The sequence below is a fragment of the Scardinius erythrophthalmus genome (assembly GCF_964197995.2).
Source record: "Scardinius erythrophthalmus genome assembly, chromosome: 16".
In the NCBI taxonomy this organism is placed as follows: Eukaryota; Metazoa; Chordata; class Actinopteri; order Cypriniformes; family Leuciscidae; genus Scardinius; species Scardinius erythrophthalmus.
The window spans coordinates 8,485,420-8,499,328 of NC_138236.1; the positions used below are offsets into that span (position 1 = coordinate 8,485,420).

At 35.7% G+C, this 13,909-nt stretch overlaps 1 protein-coding gene across 2 annotated transcripts in view; it reads left to right on the plus strand.

Annotated features, from left to right (window-relative positions):
• Window positions 1-12,561, plus strand: part of gramd1a (GRAM domain containing 1A) — a 33,755-nt gene extending 21,194 nt beyond the window's left edge. For both annotated transcript variants that reach the window (XM_081389047.1, XM_081389048.1), the window contains 10 exons: window positions 927-1,089; window positions 1,212-1,355; window positions 2,657-2,778; window positions 4,436-4,578; window positions 4,668-4,771; window positions 4,850-5,080; window positions 5,980-6,061; window positions 7,067-7,174; window positions 7,252-7,372; window positions 10,621-12,561. In XM_081389047.1, coding sequence (XP_081245173.1) covers window positions 927-1,089; window positions 1,212-1,355; window positions 2,657-2,778; window positions 4,436-4,578; window positions 4,668-4,771; window positions 4,850-5,080; window positions 5,980-6,061; window positions 7,067-7,174; window positions 7,252-7,372; window positions 10,621-10,716 — 1,314 coding nt within the window. In that variant the 3' untranslated portion in view covers window positions 10,717-12,561. The remainder of the gene's footprint in view (window positions 1-926; window positions 1,090-1,211; window positions 1,356-2,656; window positions 2,779-4,435; window positions 4,579-4,667; window positions 4,772-4,849; window positions 5,081-5,979; window positions 6,062-7,066; window positions 7,175-7,251; window positions 7,373-10,620) is intronic.
• The last annotated feature ends 1,348 nt before the right edge of the window (window positions 12,562-13,909 follow it).

Below are 13,909 nucleotides of genomic sequence, written 5' to 3' on the forward strand. Positions count from 1 at the left end.
AAGCGTCCTCACACAGCAGATTTAAGGGCATCCTGTGACAGCAAGTGTTTCGCAGTAGGGGAGAAGAAATATATCAACTTTTTCTTGACTCAAGAAATGTAAAAAATGCTTTCTCATCTAGTGCAGCCAAAGGACAAGTGGTACAATTCTAGAAACTTCCAATATAAGAGGTGAGCGAGTCTCTGCAAGTTTTTTGCTGATATTTTGAAATACTATGGCGTTTTTTTAATGCAGTCTTGTAAATGCGGTTTAATTGACCCGCCCCCTATAGTTACTGTTATATAAGTTACCCTATAGCTATGTCCAACAAGCCACGTCACTCTCACGCCCCATCATGTTCTCACGGAGTGAAAAATACATCGCGGAGCAGAGCGGACACTGACAACACGCTGACAGACAGGACAGACCAGGTTACTTTTTTGATATGAAACAAAGTCTCAGTCTTTTTTTAAATTTGAACAATACAACCGTGCCAGGTTGTTGATTTGACATGTAAACCGGTTAATCTGTTTTAGTATTATTTATATACTATTATAGTATTTATTAATATTGAATTTTTTTATTTTTGTTTAAGTGTTCGTTGTTTAAAAATGTCTATTTAGTAGGGGTGTAACAAAACAATGATATGGATAGATCAAATGACTAATACAATGTGTCAATGTGTAAAGAAATTATAATATGTATGTATGTATATATATATATATATATATATATATATATATATATATATATATATATATATATATATATATATATATATATATATATATATATATATATATATATGTATGTGTATATGTGTTTATAGGTGTATTATATTTTTTATTTCAATTAATAAAACAATTTTTTTGTGGTTTTGGTTTTAACAATAACAACACTTGTCTGAGAGTATTTGTTTATTCTCTTCCTCTCTCTTCTTTTTATAGATCTTGGAAGAAGGTGGGGACAGCCAATCAGAATCAGCCAATCAGTCACTTCAGTCCCCTCTCACTGTCCCACACAGCCTGGGAAACCTCTCCTCATTGGACATGACCAATGATGAGGATCTCCCAACTGACCCCAGCAATTCCTCTGACACTCAAGAAGAGAGTGAGTGAGAGAATTGACCTCAGATTAAAAAAATAGATCTGTACAGAGTAGATGCATATGTGTTAAGTAGATATGCCCTTGAAAGTCAGAATGGTTCATTTGAACACTTTTACTCTCCACAGGTGAGGTGGAGTCTTTCTGTCCAGACCTCAACGGCCGACTGCATATCAACACGGTTGTTCGCATGAGCGTGGACAAGCTCTACGACCTTCTGTTCTCGGACACTCACTTCATACAGCACCTCTTCTCACAACGGCACTTCACTGGTCAGTTTATTCTTTTTTTGTAGCTGAGTTTTCCATTCTTGCGACTTCTATATACTTTTATTTTCCAAATTGAATCACTACAGTACAATATTTCATTTAAAATACAAAAATGTTGTAAAAAAAAGAACTATTAATCTAAATTATAAAGTATATTAAATAAATATTAAAAATGTAAATATGAATGATATTAATTATATTAAAATATTTTGAATTATATAATACAATTAGTTTGATTTGTGTCTTTTTAATGTTTCATGAACAGAAAACATTTCTGCTTTCTTGTATGCTTTTACATCCCATATTATCCTAACATTAAAGGGTAGCTAGCTGGATTAGCTATTCTATATTTACAGACATTCCCATTATCATGGTTACATCACCTTCTCTGATTGGTGGGTCTCTCATTGGAAGTTCAGCAATTAAAGGTAGGGTAGGTAGTTTTTTGAGAGGCTACCAATAGAGAGGCTCTTCCAAAATACAGTAGTTATGGCGTGAAAGCAGCATAAGTTCATTGTTTTGGTTCAGGTGGAACTGTAAAAGGCGTTGACTGACATCTGTCTAACTCTGCATAGCATTTAGACCAAATGCAATGATTGGGCGAACATTTTATGGTCCTATGCCTTCCACAGACGTTATATGATTGCTATCAAAAACCCCATTATTAAACCCCATAGGAAAATCTCAAAGGAATCAGCTTGTGAATGCCACTGTAGTACTCATTTGCCCTTTAGCATACTTTACATATTGAAATACTGCCTCTAGTGGATTGGAGCTCCTGCTAGCATTTTATCTTTGACTGTGTTGATAACTATTCTATGCATGGCCGATTTGTAATTGCCTTTTCCTGCAGTTTTCAGATCCCACATGTCCTCATTCCCCCCCTCCCTTTTTCTCTTTTCATGCTGTTTGTCCTATAGGGGCCTTAGGAGCAGATAATGAGAACTCACTATTTGGTTTCACTATGTTCTATAGCATAAAGTACCATGGTCTCATTCTTTTTTCTCTCTTGGTAACTTTATTTACATTGTACAGCAAATAATTTCAAAAATATTCATGATAGATCAAGAGATGATAGCCTCCGCACCACAGTGTGAGAATTGTTTTTTTCTCATGCTGAGCTCTTTGTCTATGTTGTCTGCATGGATAATTGCCCCCTTCTCTGTGCCCCTGCAAGTGCTCTGACTGTAATCACACATCTTTCTTCCTTCCTCTTCTCTAACTGTTCTTTTTCTTCTCTCTCTCTCTCTCTCTCTCTCTCTCTCTCTCTCTCTCTCTCTCTCTCTCTCTCGTGATTGGTTCAGATCTCTCTGTGCACGAGTGGCAGCAGGACAGCAGCAGTGGGAACAGCAGTAGAGTTCTGAGTTACACCATCGCCATCAACAACCCGTTGGGCCCAAAAACCGCTCCTGTGGTGGAAACACAGGTGGGTCCTCACAGCTCTTTTTCTTTGTTTTTATCTCGGCTGTTCTTCATCTCCCTCGTTTTTATTAAAGGGGCAGTTCCCCAAAAAACTTAAAAGCCTGTCATCATTTACTCACCCACATGTTGCTTCAAACCTTGTATGTATTTCTTTTTGCCAAACAAAAAATAAGCTATTTAGACTTTTTGTACAATGGGTCCAGTATTGTTTTGGACTCCATTGTATGAACAATGTTATTTTGTGTTCCACTATTGAAAGAAAGTCATACAGGTTTGAAACTATGTGAGGGTGAGTAAATGATGGCATAATTTTCATTTTTAGGTAAACACTTGCTTTACATTCCTTTACTTTTGAAAGAACAAAGCCACAAAAATTCATACAATTAAAGTAAAGTTTTAACCCTGAAATTTGATGTAATAGACTATTATTATTTTATATCCTAGACTATAATGAAAAATTTTTTGCAGGTTAAATACAAGTTAAGCTCTACTGACATCACAAAAATATTTAATAAAATAAGTATTAAAATACACACTTATATCTGCAATATTTAAACATTATTATGGTCTGGTTTTACAGACAGGGCTTAAATTAAGCCAGGATTAGGCCTTAGTTCAATTAGGGCATTTAAGTAACTTTTATTAATATGCCTTAAAAAAAAATTGCATCTTGAGACAAAACAGTGGCACTGACATGTTGTAAGATATGTCAGTGCAAGTTACTTTCAGTTAACACAGCTCAAACGTGCATTATAGTCTGGGACTATAGGCTTAAGCCTTGTCTGTGAAACCGGGGGTTAGTATGTTAACATCAGTTTAAAATTGCTTTCTAAACTTGTGCAGTTATATTTCAAATATTGTCTATACCATGTAAACCTGATAAATCTGGTAACTCTTCATGATATGCGCAAAGATACCAGAAAAAGATTAAACATTAATATTTTTTAAATAAACACAGGTTTACTGTGCTTGTTTGTGGTTCTGCAGAATTAGTAAAAAAATGCGATCATATATCAAAATTACTATAAATAATGATGATAAAAATAACAAAAATAATAACAATTTTACTATTGTAATAATACTATTTCACTGTTAAGAAAATATAACATTAATATTTATTTAAAAAAAATTATGTAATTTTAGTATTTTAAAATTAAAATACTAATATTTGTGCCTGTCTTAATTTCTTCATTTTCAAACATTAAACCATCAAGTTTTTTATTTTGGTGGAAAATCCCAGAAAGAGCCCCCTTTTTTTTGTTATTTAAATCACAGCATTTGCGATTTGATAATCACTCTAAGCCATGTTGCGGTTTTATTTTAATGAATTGTTCAGCCCTAGTTAATATTAGTTAATGTTGTGCCCTATTCACATGGTTTACTTATTACTAGAAGTTCATCTACCTAGAACCGTAAACCCGGCACTAAAACGATGTATCCACCTTTTCAGCTCATGCACACACAAACATAAATGCTTCAGAAAAAAACAAGCTTCATATTGCTGCTTTTTAATATTCCCAAATGTTAAAGACTTCCTTTGAAAGTGCATTCATGTAAACCGTTTTTGTTTTTACAAATTGAGGGACAACAGAACCTTCCCTTTAATGATGGGTTTAAGCAGATGGTAATGTCAGTTTGGTGTATTTTGTCATGTTGCGCAGACTCTCCACAAGAGCAGCTCCCGGGGGGAGTGTCATGTGGTGGACTCAGAGGTTATAACCTCAGGCATCCCCTACCAGGACTACTTCTACACTGTACACAGATACTGCCTCACCTCTGTCAGCAAGCAAAAGAGCCGCCTCAGGTAGAACTTCCTGGCCATTGTAATACACGTTTTGTTATGCTTCAAATGCAAACACCGCTGAGGGACCCATTGTGTGTGTGTGTCTGCAGGGTCTCGTCTAATATCTGCTACAGGAAGCAACCGTGGAGTCTTGTGAAAGCTCTGATAGAGAAAAACACTTGGAGCGGCATTGAAGAGTATTACAGACACATGGGTAAGCAGGTTCTCATCCAAGTGTAAACCTTTAATGCGGCATTGGTGCTAAACATTATCCCCTTGCATTCGTTGTCAGAGACAGAGGTGTGTAAGTTGGAGACGCTGTTACAGTCGGAGGTTTCCGTGGTGAGCTCTGGGGAAGTGCCTTCCGCGGACTCCGCCAAGACGCCCCCCGGCCTGCGCAGACGCAAACGCAACTGTCCGAGACGAGCAGGAGAGCGGGAGAGAGAAAGGGAGGGAGTGGGAGGAGGAGGCGGGGATCGGGGCGACCGAGGAATTGGAGATGATCGCGAAAGGAGAGAAGCTGGTGAGTCAGTCCACAGAGGAGCATGAGCTGAATTTTCATGTGAAACACATTGACATCTAGTGGTGGAATGTGCAATTGCTTTAACTGGATTTACTGTAATTTTTCTATATTTTACGCTGATTTCCATAGTTTCCTACCTCAGAAGTATGACTGAGAAAAAACATAATCCTAATAATAAGAATAGATATTTTCCATCGAAATAACAGCTCTCTGGTTTAATAATTGAAAGTACGAAAAAAATTAAGACAGCCATACTGTTATGTAAAATAAATTATTATAATATTATTATTATTATTAATAAATATTTTTTACACTGCAATACTATCTTTGTTGATTTTTTTTAAATGTCATTTTAAAATGTAATGAAATAATACTAATATTTTAATAATTAATAATTTAAGTTTTTTTTTAATGAAGACAGCATAATGTTAATATTTTCATTTTACTGTTGCTCTTTAAAACAATTTGTTCATTATTATTATTAAATACAGTACATCACTATTAATATTCCTAGCAATATGTCTGTATTGCTTTGTTTAATAATGATGTAGTTTTAATTGAATGAAATATTAAATAGCTCTATTAAACTAATATCAGAACAGTATAAGATTAACATATCTATTTATGTTTTTTTACTGGAATAAACAAGGATGTGAGTTTTCAGTATTTTCCAACCTTAATGAAACACATGAATTGCGTAAATCCAAAATAAAATAATCAAAAAAAAAAATAATAATAATATTAAAAATAAATATTTTACTCTAAAATAACAGCTCGAATTATATAATTTAATAAAATATAAATACTAATTTGAATAATAATAATTAAGAATTGAGGTTTTCCTTCATTGTTGTAGCTGATCACATGGCTGCTTAATGAGTTCTTTTGCTGTTCTCCAGGTGCTCAATATGTGAAATTAGGAGAGAGGTGGCGAGGCAACAACAGCAGCATCTCCACCGTTCTGCTCATTGTGAGCTTCATGTGAGTGTTTTTAGCTTTGGCATTCTGTAAAGATCATTGCCTCTGTGTGCATTTTGTGTAATGTCAGCGTTAATGTGAGCTGCTGATGAAATCAAACTCCCTTTAGATGAACAAAATTCAATCTGAGCTCATTGAGGCTGACAGGTTGTCATCACTGCAGTGGCAGCTTCTTTTCTGGTCATGAGGACTTTAAGCTCAGCTCTGATTTCTGAAGATTTGAATGTACCATATTAACTAACAAGGTGATGTTTATTTTTAGGACAATGAAAGATCTGTCATCTTTTGCTCATTCTCATGTCATTTGAAACACTTTTTCGTCTGTGTAACACAAAAAGACAGATTTTTTTTTTGCTGCATTTTTCCATACAATTCAAGTGGATAGGGACTGGGGCTTTAAAGTTCGTTATCCAGTAAATATTAACTTAAATGAGTATATTTTTCACAGAAAGCTATCATACGGCTGTGGAAAACTTTGCACATAGCATACAAGTCATGTAGACAACTTTAATGGCCATCTTTAACTGCTCCAGTCCCATCCACTTGCATTATATAAAAAGAGCAGCCTGTACATGCTGCTAAATATTTCCTTTTGCGTTCCACCGAAGAAAAAAATCAATGTGACATGAGGGTGAGTATATGGTATTAGAAATAATATCTGAGTAAGCTATCCCTATTAACACACTTTTTCGTGCATAGTAATATTACACCCCGTTTATAATAACACCAACATCACCTAAGGAGTGTCTCTCTCTCTCTCTCTCTCTCTCTCTCTCTCTCTCTCTCTCTCTCTCTCTCTCTCTCCATTTCTGTTCCTCCTTTTTTTTGCATACTAATATCTCTCTTTGCTGTTCTTGTCTTTCTCGTCTCGCTTTCCTCGCTTCCTCCTGCATATAGGATCTGTGTCAGGTAGAGCCTCTGTCTTTGTGCTTCAAGGAAAACACATATTTTTCATGACACAAAATGAGTGCAGACGACTATATTTAAATATGTTCTGTCTTCCTCCAGTCTGGTGGTTCTGGTGGCTCTGAACATGATGCTGTTCTACAAACTCTGGGCGCTCGAGCGGGCTGCACACACGCTCGAGACCTGGCACTCGTACTCTTTAACTGACAGGTATACTAAAACAATCCGAGTGGCTTACACACATAGTGCTTCTTGGCATGCTGATTCGGGAATGTGTCTGTCCGCAGCCCTCTGCCCCAGTCAGCAGGAGAGTGGGCGCAGGTACTGCAGCTCCAGAGGCAGTTCCACCAGGCCCAGTTGAACAAATGGCAGCAGATTTTACAGTCTTCTGTCACACTTCTGGATCAGGTGTGTTGCTGAGCTAAACTTAAACTTAAGATGTTCAGCTCTTCATCAGGCATTCGAAATGTTGTATTTTCTGAAAAAAAAAAAGAAATTAGTATTATTAACATCAGAGTGTGAAAATTTGTATTACTTTTTCCGAGATTTTGTGTTGCATCTATACCAGTGATTTTCAACCACGGGTCCGGGGCCCACTTTCAATTTGTGATTTCCAGAACTGGAAAATTATTTTAATCAAATATTAAAATGTAAATTTTTTCTAATAATGTCAAGCTCAATAATAATTTATTAGGTCCAAATTATGAGCAAAAAAAAAAAAAATCTAAAATGTAAATTCATTAGTAATTGAAAGTGTAAACTCAGAACATTCAGTTATTGAAACTTATGGAATTTAATTATTTATAATTATTGTAATAAATTAATTTAATAAAATACTATTATATATATATATATATATATATATATATACATTTCCACTCCTAGTTTCAGTAAATGAAACTGTAATGACAAAGCTGCTAATTTTCCAGAAATTCCAGAAATGGTGCCCTTCGAATATAGTCTTTGAAAATAGCTTCCATCCATTTATTTTAATGCGCATTTTGGGATATCACGTAAAAAACACTGGATGGAAATGCCAAGATGCGGATAAATTCTAAAAATGCACTCAAAAAAACATGCACTCAAATGAGGCAGATAAAAAAAAAAAGATCCGATAAGAAGACAAACACATTTACCGAATAAATCCCTCGATGGCCAATTTCACAATCTCATGTATAACCCTCTTAGAATATTTAGCTTATTGTCTTCATACTTGTGAATGTTCTGTTCTTTAGTGTGAAAAAAGCTGGAGAAAGATAGATTTTAATGAAAGGTTATAAAAACAAACTTTAGTTCCTGCTGAAAAAAATTAGGTAAACCAGTCTAAGCTGCCATGTCTCTCTGAAGCAGTGGTGGACGAAGTACACATACCATGTACTTGAGTAAAAGTAAAGATACTCAAGGTAAAATATTACTCAAGTAAAAGTAGAAGTGCTGCCTTTAAACATTCACTTGAGTAAAAGTACAAAAGTATTTGCCTTCAAATGTACTTAAGTATCCAAGTACTATAATTTTTTTTATGGCTATAATGTCCTATTATAATTTTTGTCACAAGACTCTTGCTTAACTCAGTCTACGTGAAGACTCCAATGTCACTCTTGGCACATGAATCTATTAATAAAATGACATTAATTAGTCTCTATATATATTTATATTATATATATTTTTGAATTGAATACATTTTTTGTGTGTTTAATTTTGGACGGAAGGGGACTGTTCCCATAAGGTATAATACATTTACAGTATTTACTGTATATATTTTTCACGAGCATCTATGGTTATAATAGGCCTATTATAAACATCCTAATGTTATGATACATTCACATAAACCTGCACAATGCCATTAAACACACACACACACACACACACACACACACACACACACACACATTTATACACACACATATATATATATATATATATATATATATATATATATATATATATATATATATATATAATTTATTTATTTTTTTTTTTTATTTTTTTCTACGTTATGTGAGCAGCCTATTTCCTTCCAAAATTAAACACCAAAACGTATTAATGCAGTGTTTCTGCTACTCCCCAGAAAAAAAAATGCTATTATATGCAAGTAATTTTAGTGTCAACGTAATAAGCAATGCTCATTATGCGTCAATATTTACCGATAATTGCTGCAATAATAGTAATTATAATAAAATAATTAAAATAATTGCTCTGCCCCGCTTAAAATCATTGGCAACGCGATTTGTTTGTAACTATTGAGAGCTACACGAATCACGTGACCGCGCGGCGGCGAGATCACAGCGGCTGCACACTGCACAGACCATTCGAATGATATTAAAATACTGCGAGATCGATTAGAGTGTACTAGTGTAGACGGCTCTGTATGCTTTTCAATCACTCTCGCGATGTCATAAACTGATCGGTCTGTGCAGCTCCGGTTCAAGTCGAACAAGCCTAGTGTGTCGCAACCTTATACTGTCTATGGTCGCAACTCTCATATTTAACAGCTCTGGTTCACGCAGATAGCGCCAAGGCAAGTTCAAAACAAAGCACGCACGTTGTAGGCTAGTGATTTGTGGCTCGTTTGACCAGTTAAGTTTTTATCCACTCATAAATAAAAAGGAACGACTGATTTTGAAAATGTAGTAGAGTAAAAAGTAAGATATTTGACTTTGAAATGTAGTGGAGTTAAAGTAAAAGTCTTCCAAAATTTAAATACTCAAGTAAAGTACAGATACGCAAAAAAACTACTTAAGTACAGTAACGAATAACATTTACTTCGTTACTGTCCACCACTGCTCTGAAGTGCCCAAAACCCCTTAAAAAAAAGCAGACCTGCATGACCAGGTGAAACTGGTCCTATTAGACCCGCTCCGAGTGGGATTTGACTCTGGCGTGCTAAAGACTGCAGCCTCTAGCATCGGCTGCTAGCGGGCCTCTTGAGGCCAAGGCAGTGAGGTTTAAGCCTCTGTTATACTTTCCGCGACCGCGATGGCGTGAGGGTCCGCAAGGGTCCGCGTGACGTAAAAATCGTCATCGGGGGTGCGCGCGGAGGCTCGTTGCGGACTGGCGCGTGCCTCCCATTTTTTGTGCGTTCATTAGGTTAAAACCGCGAAAGAGATGGAAATAACATGGACGCCGAATTTGAAAAAACGGAAAACGCGTGCATGGTAGAAATAGAACCAATGCCTATTTTTCACGCAAGCCTGTTGGAAGCGTTTCCAGGCAAAATAGAATAGGAAAAGATGTTTATATGTCATTTTGACACGAATACATATTAATAAATGTAATTTTGATGTTTGAAAGTGTCTAGGTTTTGACATAAATGCAAATATAAACTATAAATATTTAAAATATTATCGATTATACTGGCCAGACCGATCTACTGCGCATGCGTTGAACGCGTTTACCGAGCGGACCTCAGCAGAAAGTATAAATACAAGTAGTCCGCGTCCGAGCTGTGCGCAGCTGTTGTGTACGCGTCCAAACTGGAGTATAACAGAGGCTTTACACGCACAATGACTACTGGCCTACGTTACACAGGCTGGGACAACAAACCAGTTTAGGCTCATGATATTAGGTTTTATTTATGATAAATAATGTAGGGGCATTTATTATGAAAGTGAAAAGGGTTGATTTTGATTTCAAATGGTTCCCCCTCTCTAATGTAGATGAAACAGTCTCTGGAGAAGCTCCACGGAGGAATGATCACACCAGAGGTGCAGCAGGAGTCTGATCCAGCACCAGACACACTGACGGATCAGTGAAGAGCATACGGTAACCCCTTCACACAACCATTTACTGACTCTGGGCCCTGTGACATAAATCATGGACAGGAGACGGTGCTCTACTCAGTGACATCAACGTTGGGATTGATATGGGTAGCTTTTAGGTTACCCAAGTGCCCCAGCAGCAGCTACAGGACTATAAACTAACTCAACTCTTCTATCAATCTGATTCTGAACACCATGAACTCTGGGACCGAAGCAATAACACGCACGTACGGGAGCGTCTGTGACTTTCAGCTGTGCTGCATCTTGAGCCGTTTTGGTCCGTACTGAGTGTCTGAGGAAGCTCAATGTGAGCTTGTAGAAAACTGCAATTCATCTTGGACCTTTTTTTTATTTTATTTTTTTAAGAGCTTTTTTGAGAGATGCGTTTGAGATTTCAAAGAGGGAAGTGTCTTTCTCTTCTTTAGGAGGTTTGAAATCAACCTCCAGTCTGCTCCGAGAGACCTCTCAACTTGTCTTTTCACAACAAATGTATTTTTGTGTTTTCATGGAAGAGAAATTTCATTTTCTCTTCTGTTTTGGTATTGTTTTGATGATTTCAGAGCTGTTGCTGCAACTTGTTGAAAGTGTGTCAGACCATTACAGTATTTATTTAATAGACTTGAATTACAGTCTAACATCATTGTGTTTCTGCTCAAACGAGGACCAGTGTAGAAATGGGTGGAACGAGTGGTGTGAATATGCATTTCCATTTTAGCAATAATCACGTGGAAAAATCGTAATGACAATTAGAAGTTAATGTACAAGTAAAATGTGCAGCTGTTAAGATAAGAGTATCTGAGTGACGATTGTTTTTACACACTGTTACAATTTTAACCATTGCTTCTTTCTCCCTAATGTTTCAGTTATTATTTTTGTTTTAAATCCCTGTGTATTTATAACTTAGGGGTGAGAGGAGCTGTTTCATGTAGTCGAGGTGTCGGGAAACTTGTAGAGTTTCACTGGAATCAAACTTGAACTGTTCAGAGTTACTGTTAGCTCGAGCAGCTGAACACACACACACACACACACAGATTGGAGGACTTCAGTCGTTCCTGGGACTGGACGTTTAGGACCAAGCAGAACTCAAGGTCAGGAGGAATATGTGATGTACATTTCACTCAACACTGTGGGCGAATCTCACATAGAACATGTTGATGTGTTTCACCTCAAAATCAAAAGAAAAAAAAAAGTATATAGTCTTATATTTGCATTGTTCCAATTTCCTGACAATTAAGCACCCCTCAATTACTGTGAAATGAAAATATCCTGTCCAGACTATTTTTCATTTTCATTTTTAGTTAATTTTTCTTTCATGAATTATTTTTCACAATTAAAATAAGCATTATTTAAAAGCAGTAAAACAAATCCTGCCAAGTGGTATAAATAACAAAAATATATAACTATATTATTAATCTTTGGTAATTTGACATTATGAAAATATTGTCACAATGCAAAATATTAATTTTTTCTATTGATTTTAATTTGAAATTCTTGACAGGCTTGGTGAGATTCACCTTTGAGTTGATTTTTTGATTTTTTTTTTCTCTCTCTCTCTCTCCGTTTTATGTTTGATTATTTCATTATTTCATTTGGATGGTCTGTTACTGATGATTTTTTTGTCCTGCCCTTCAGCCTCAGTGATCTCTCCCTCCTCTGAGTGTTATCAGAGTGTTTGTCTGTATGTCTGTCTGCGGGCGCTGCTGTGCAAAGCCCTTTCTGAGTGATGAAAGCATGTGCTATTTATTCGGGTCAGGGAGGGAGAGAGCGAAGGTGGGATATATTGTATAGACACGATTGTAAAGATGACTTGTGACAGTCAGAAATGCATAATAAAATGCCAAAAAAAAGTGAAAATTTGTGTGTATTTCTAATTGGAATATAATTTCCTTTTAACCTGTGTGTGTATATACACGCACACTTATGTTTGTGGTCAGTAAATTTTTTTTCTCATGTGTATGAAAGATCTTATGCTCACCAAGACTGTGTTTATTTAGATAAAATACAGTAAAAACAGTCAATTTAATAATATTAATACAAAAGTTACAAAATAGATGATTTCCATTTTAATATATTTAATATAAAATAAAATTTATTCTGAGATTTTTCACAAGATCCTTCCGAAATTATTATAATATGCTGATTTGGTGCTTATTATCAATGTTTAAAACAGTGGAAACTGTATAAGATTTTTTTGACGTTTCAAAATAGAAATGTCAAAAGAACAGCATGTATTTGAAGTAGAAATCTTTTGAAATGTTAAAAACATCCTTGACATTCAGAAAAAGAGATGAATATATATATTTAAAAAAAGACCAGCTGTATTTTTTTTATGTATTTTATTTCATACTATCATGTCTTGTCATCATTTATTTGGCAAGCAACATTTTCACTTCAACATGAAATGCATCCTGGAAGTGTTGAGGCTGTTAAGTCGTGTGCATATACTGAACAGACTCCACAGAGGTGCAGACATTGTCAGATAGTGACATTGAAGTGTTAGTATGATACCATGTATGTTTTAGTAATCACAGCACTAAAAGCATATGTGGTCGTGTTTAAAGTTTTGCGCGTTTATGACGGTGTTCATAAAAGTGCATTTAAAATCATGCAGTAGAAATCTACCAATTTAACAACCTACGAATGAAAGATATAAAAGTAAGAAAGCCGGAGCTAAGTCGTCTCAAGAATGTTCATTCATGCATAAAAGGCAGTGAGACTGTCGCAGTGTAATGCTGCCCTCTGTAGTCACTACCCGAAATTGGCTACTAAGAGGGAGAGGAAAGACTGGAAGTTTTTTTTTTTTTACCGCACTTGTGAATGAATACAATTGATTCCTGCTTTCCCAATCCGTTTTCTTTCGAAATCATCATGCATTAAGAGCCAGAGGCTTGCGCATCCGTCCTTTCTGAGTCATCCTCAATCGATTTCATGCAGCCCTTGATTATCTTGTCAGCAAAGACAAAACGAAAAGCGGAGGGATGATCAGGTCAACATTAGAAATGATTAATAGCACAGATCCTATACGGCACATTCTTGATATATTTAATTATCACGTTAGTTTCGGTAGCTGATCTAGACTATGACATTTTAGACAACAATGTACTTCACGTCTATGATTATAACATATGTGACATTCATTTGCCTTGCATTTATTTCTTTTAAGAGAACGATTTGAATAGCTTTATAT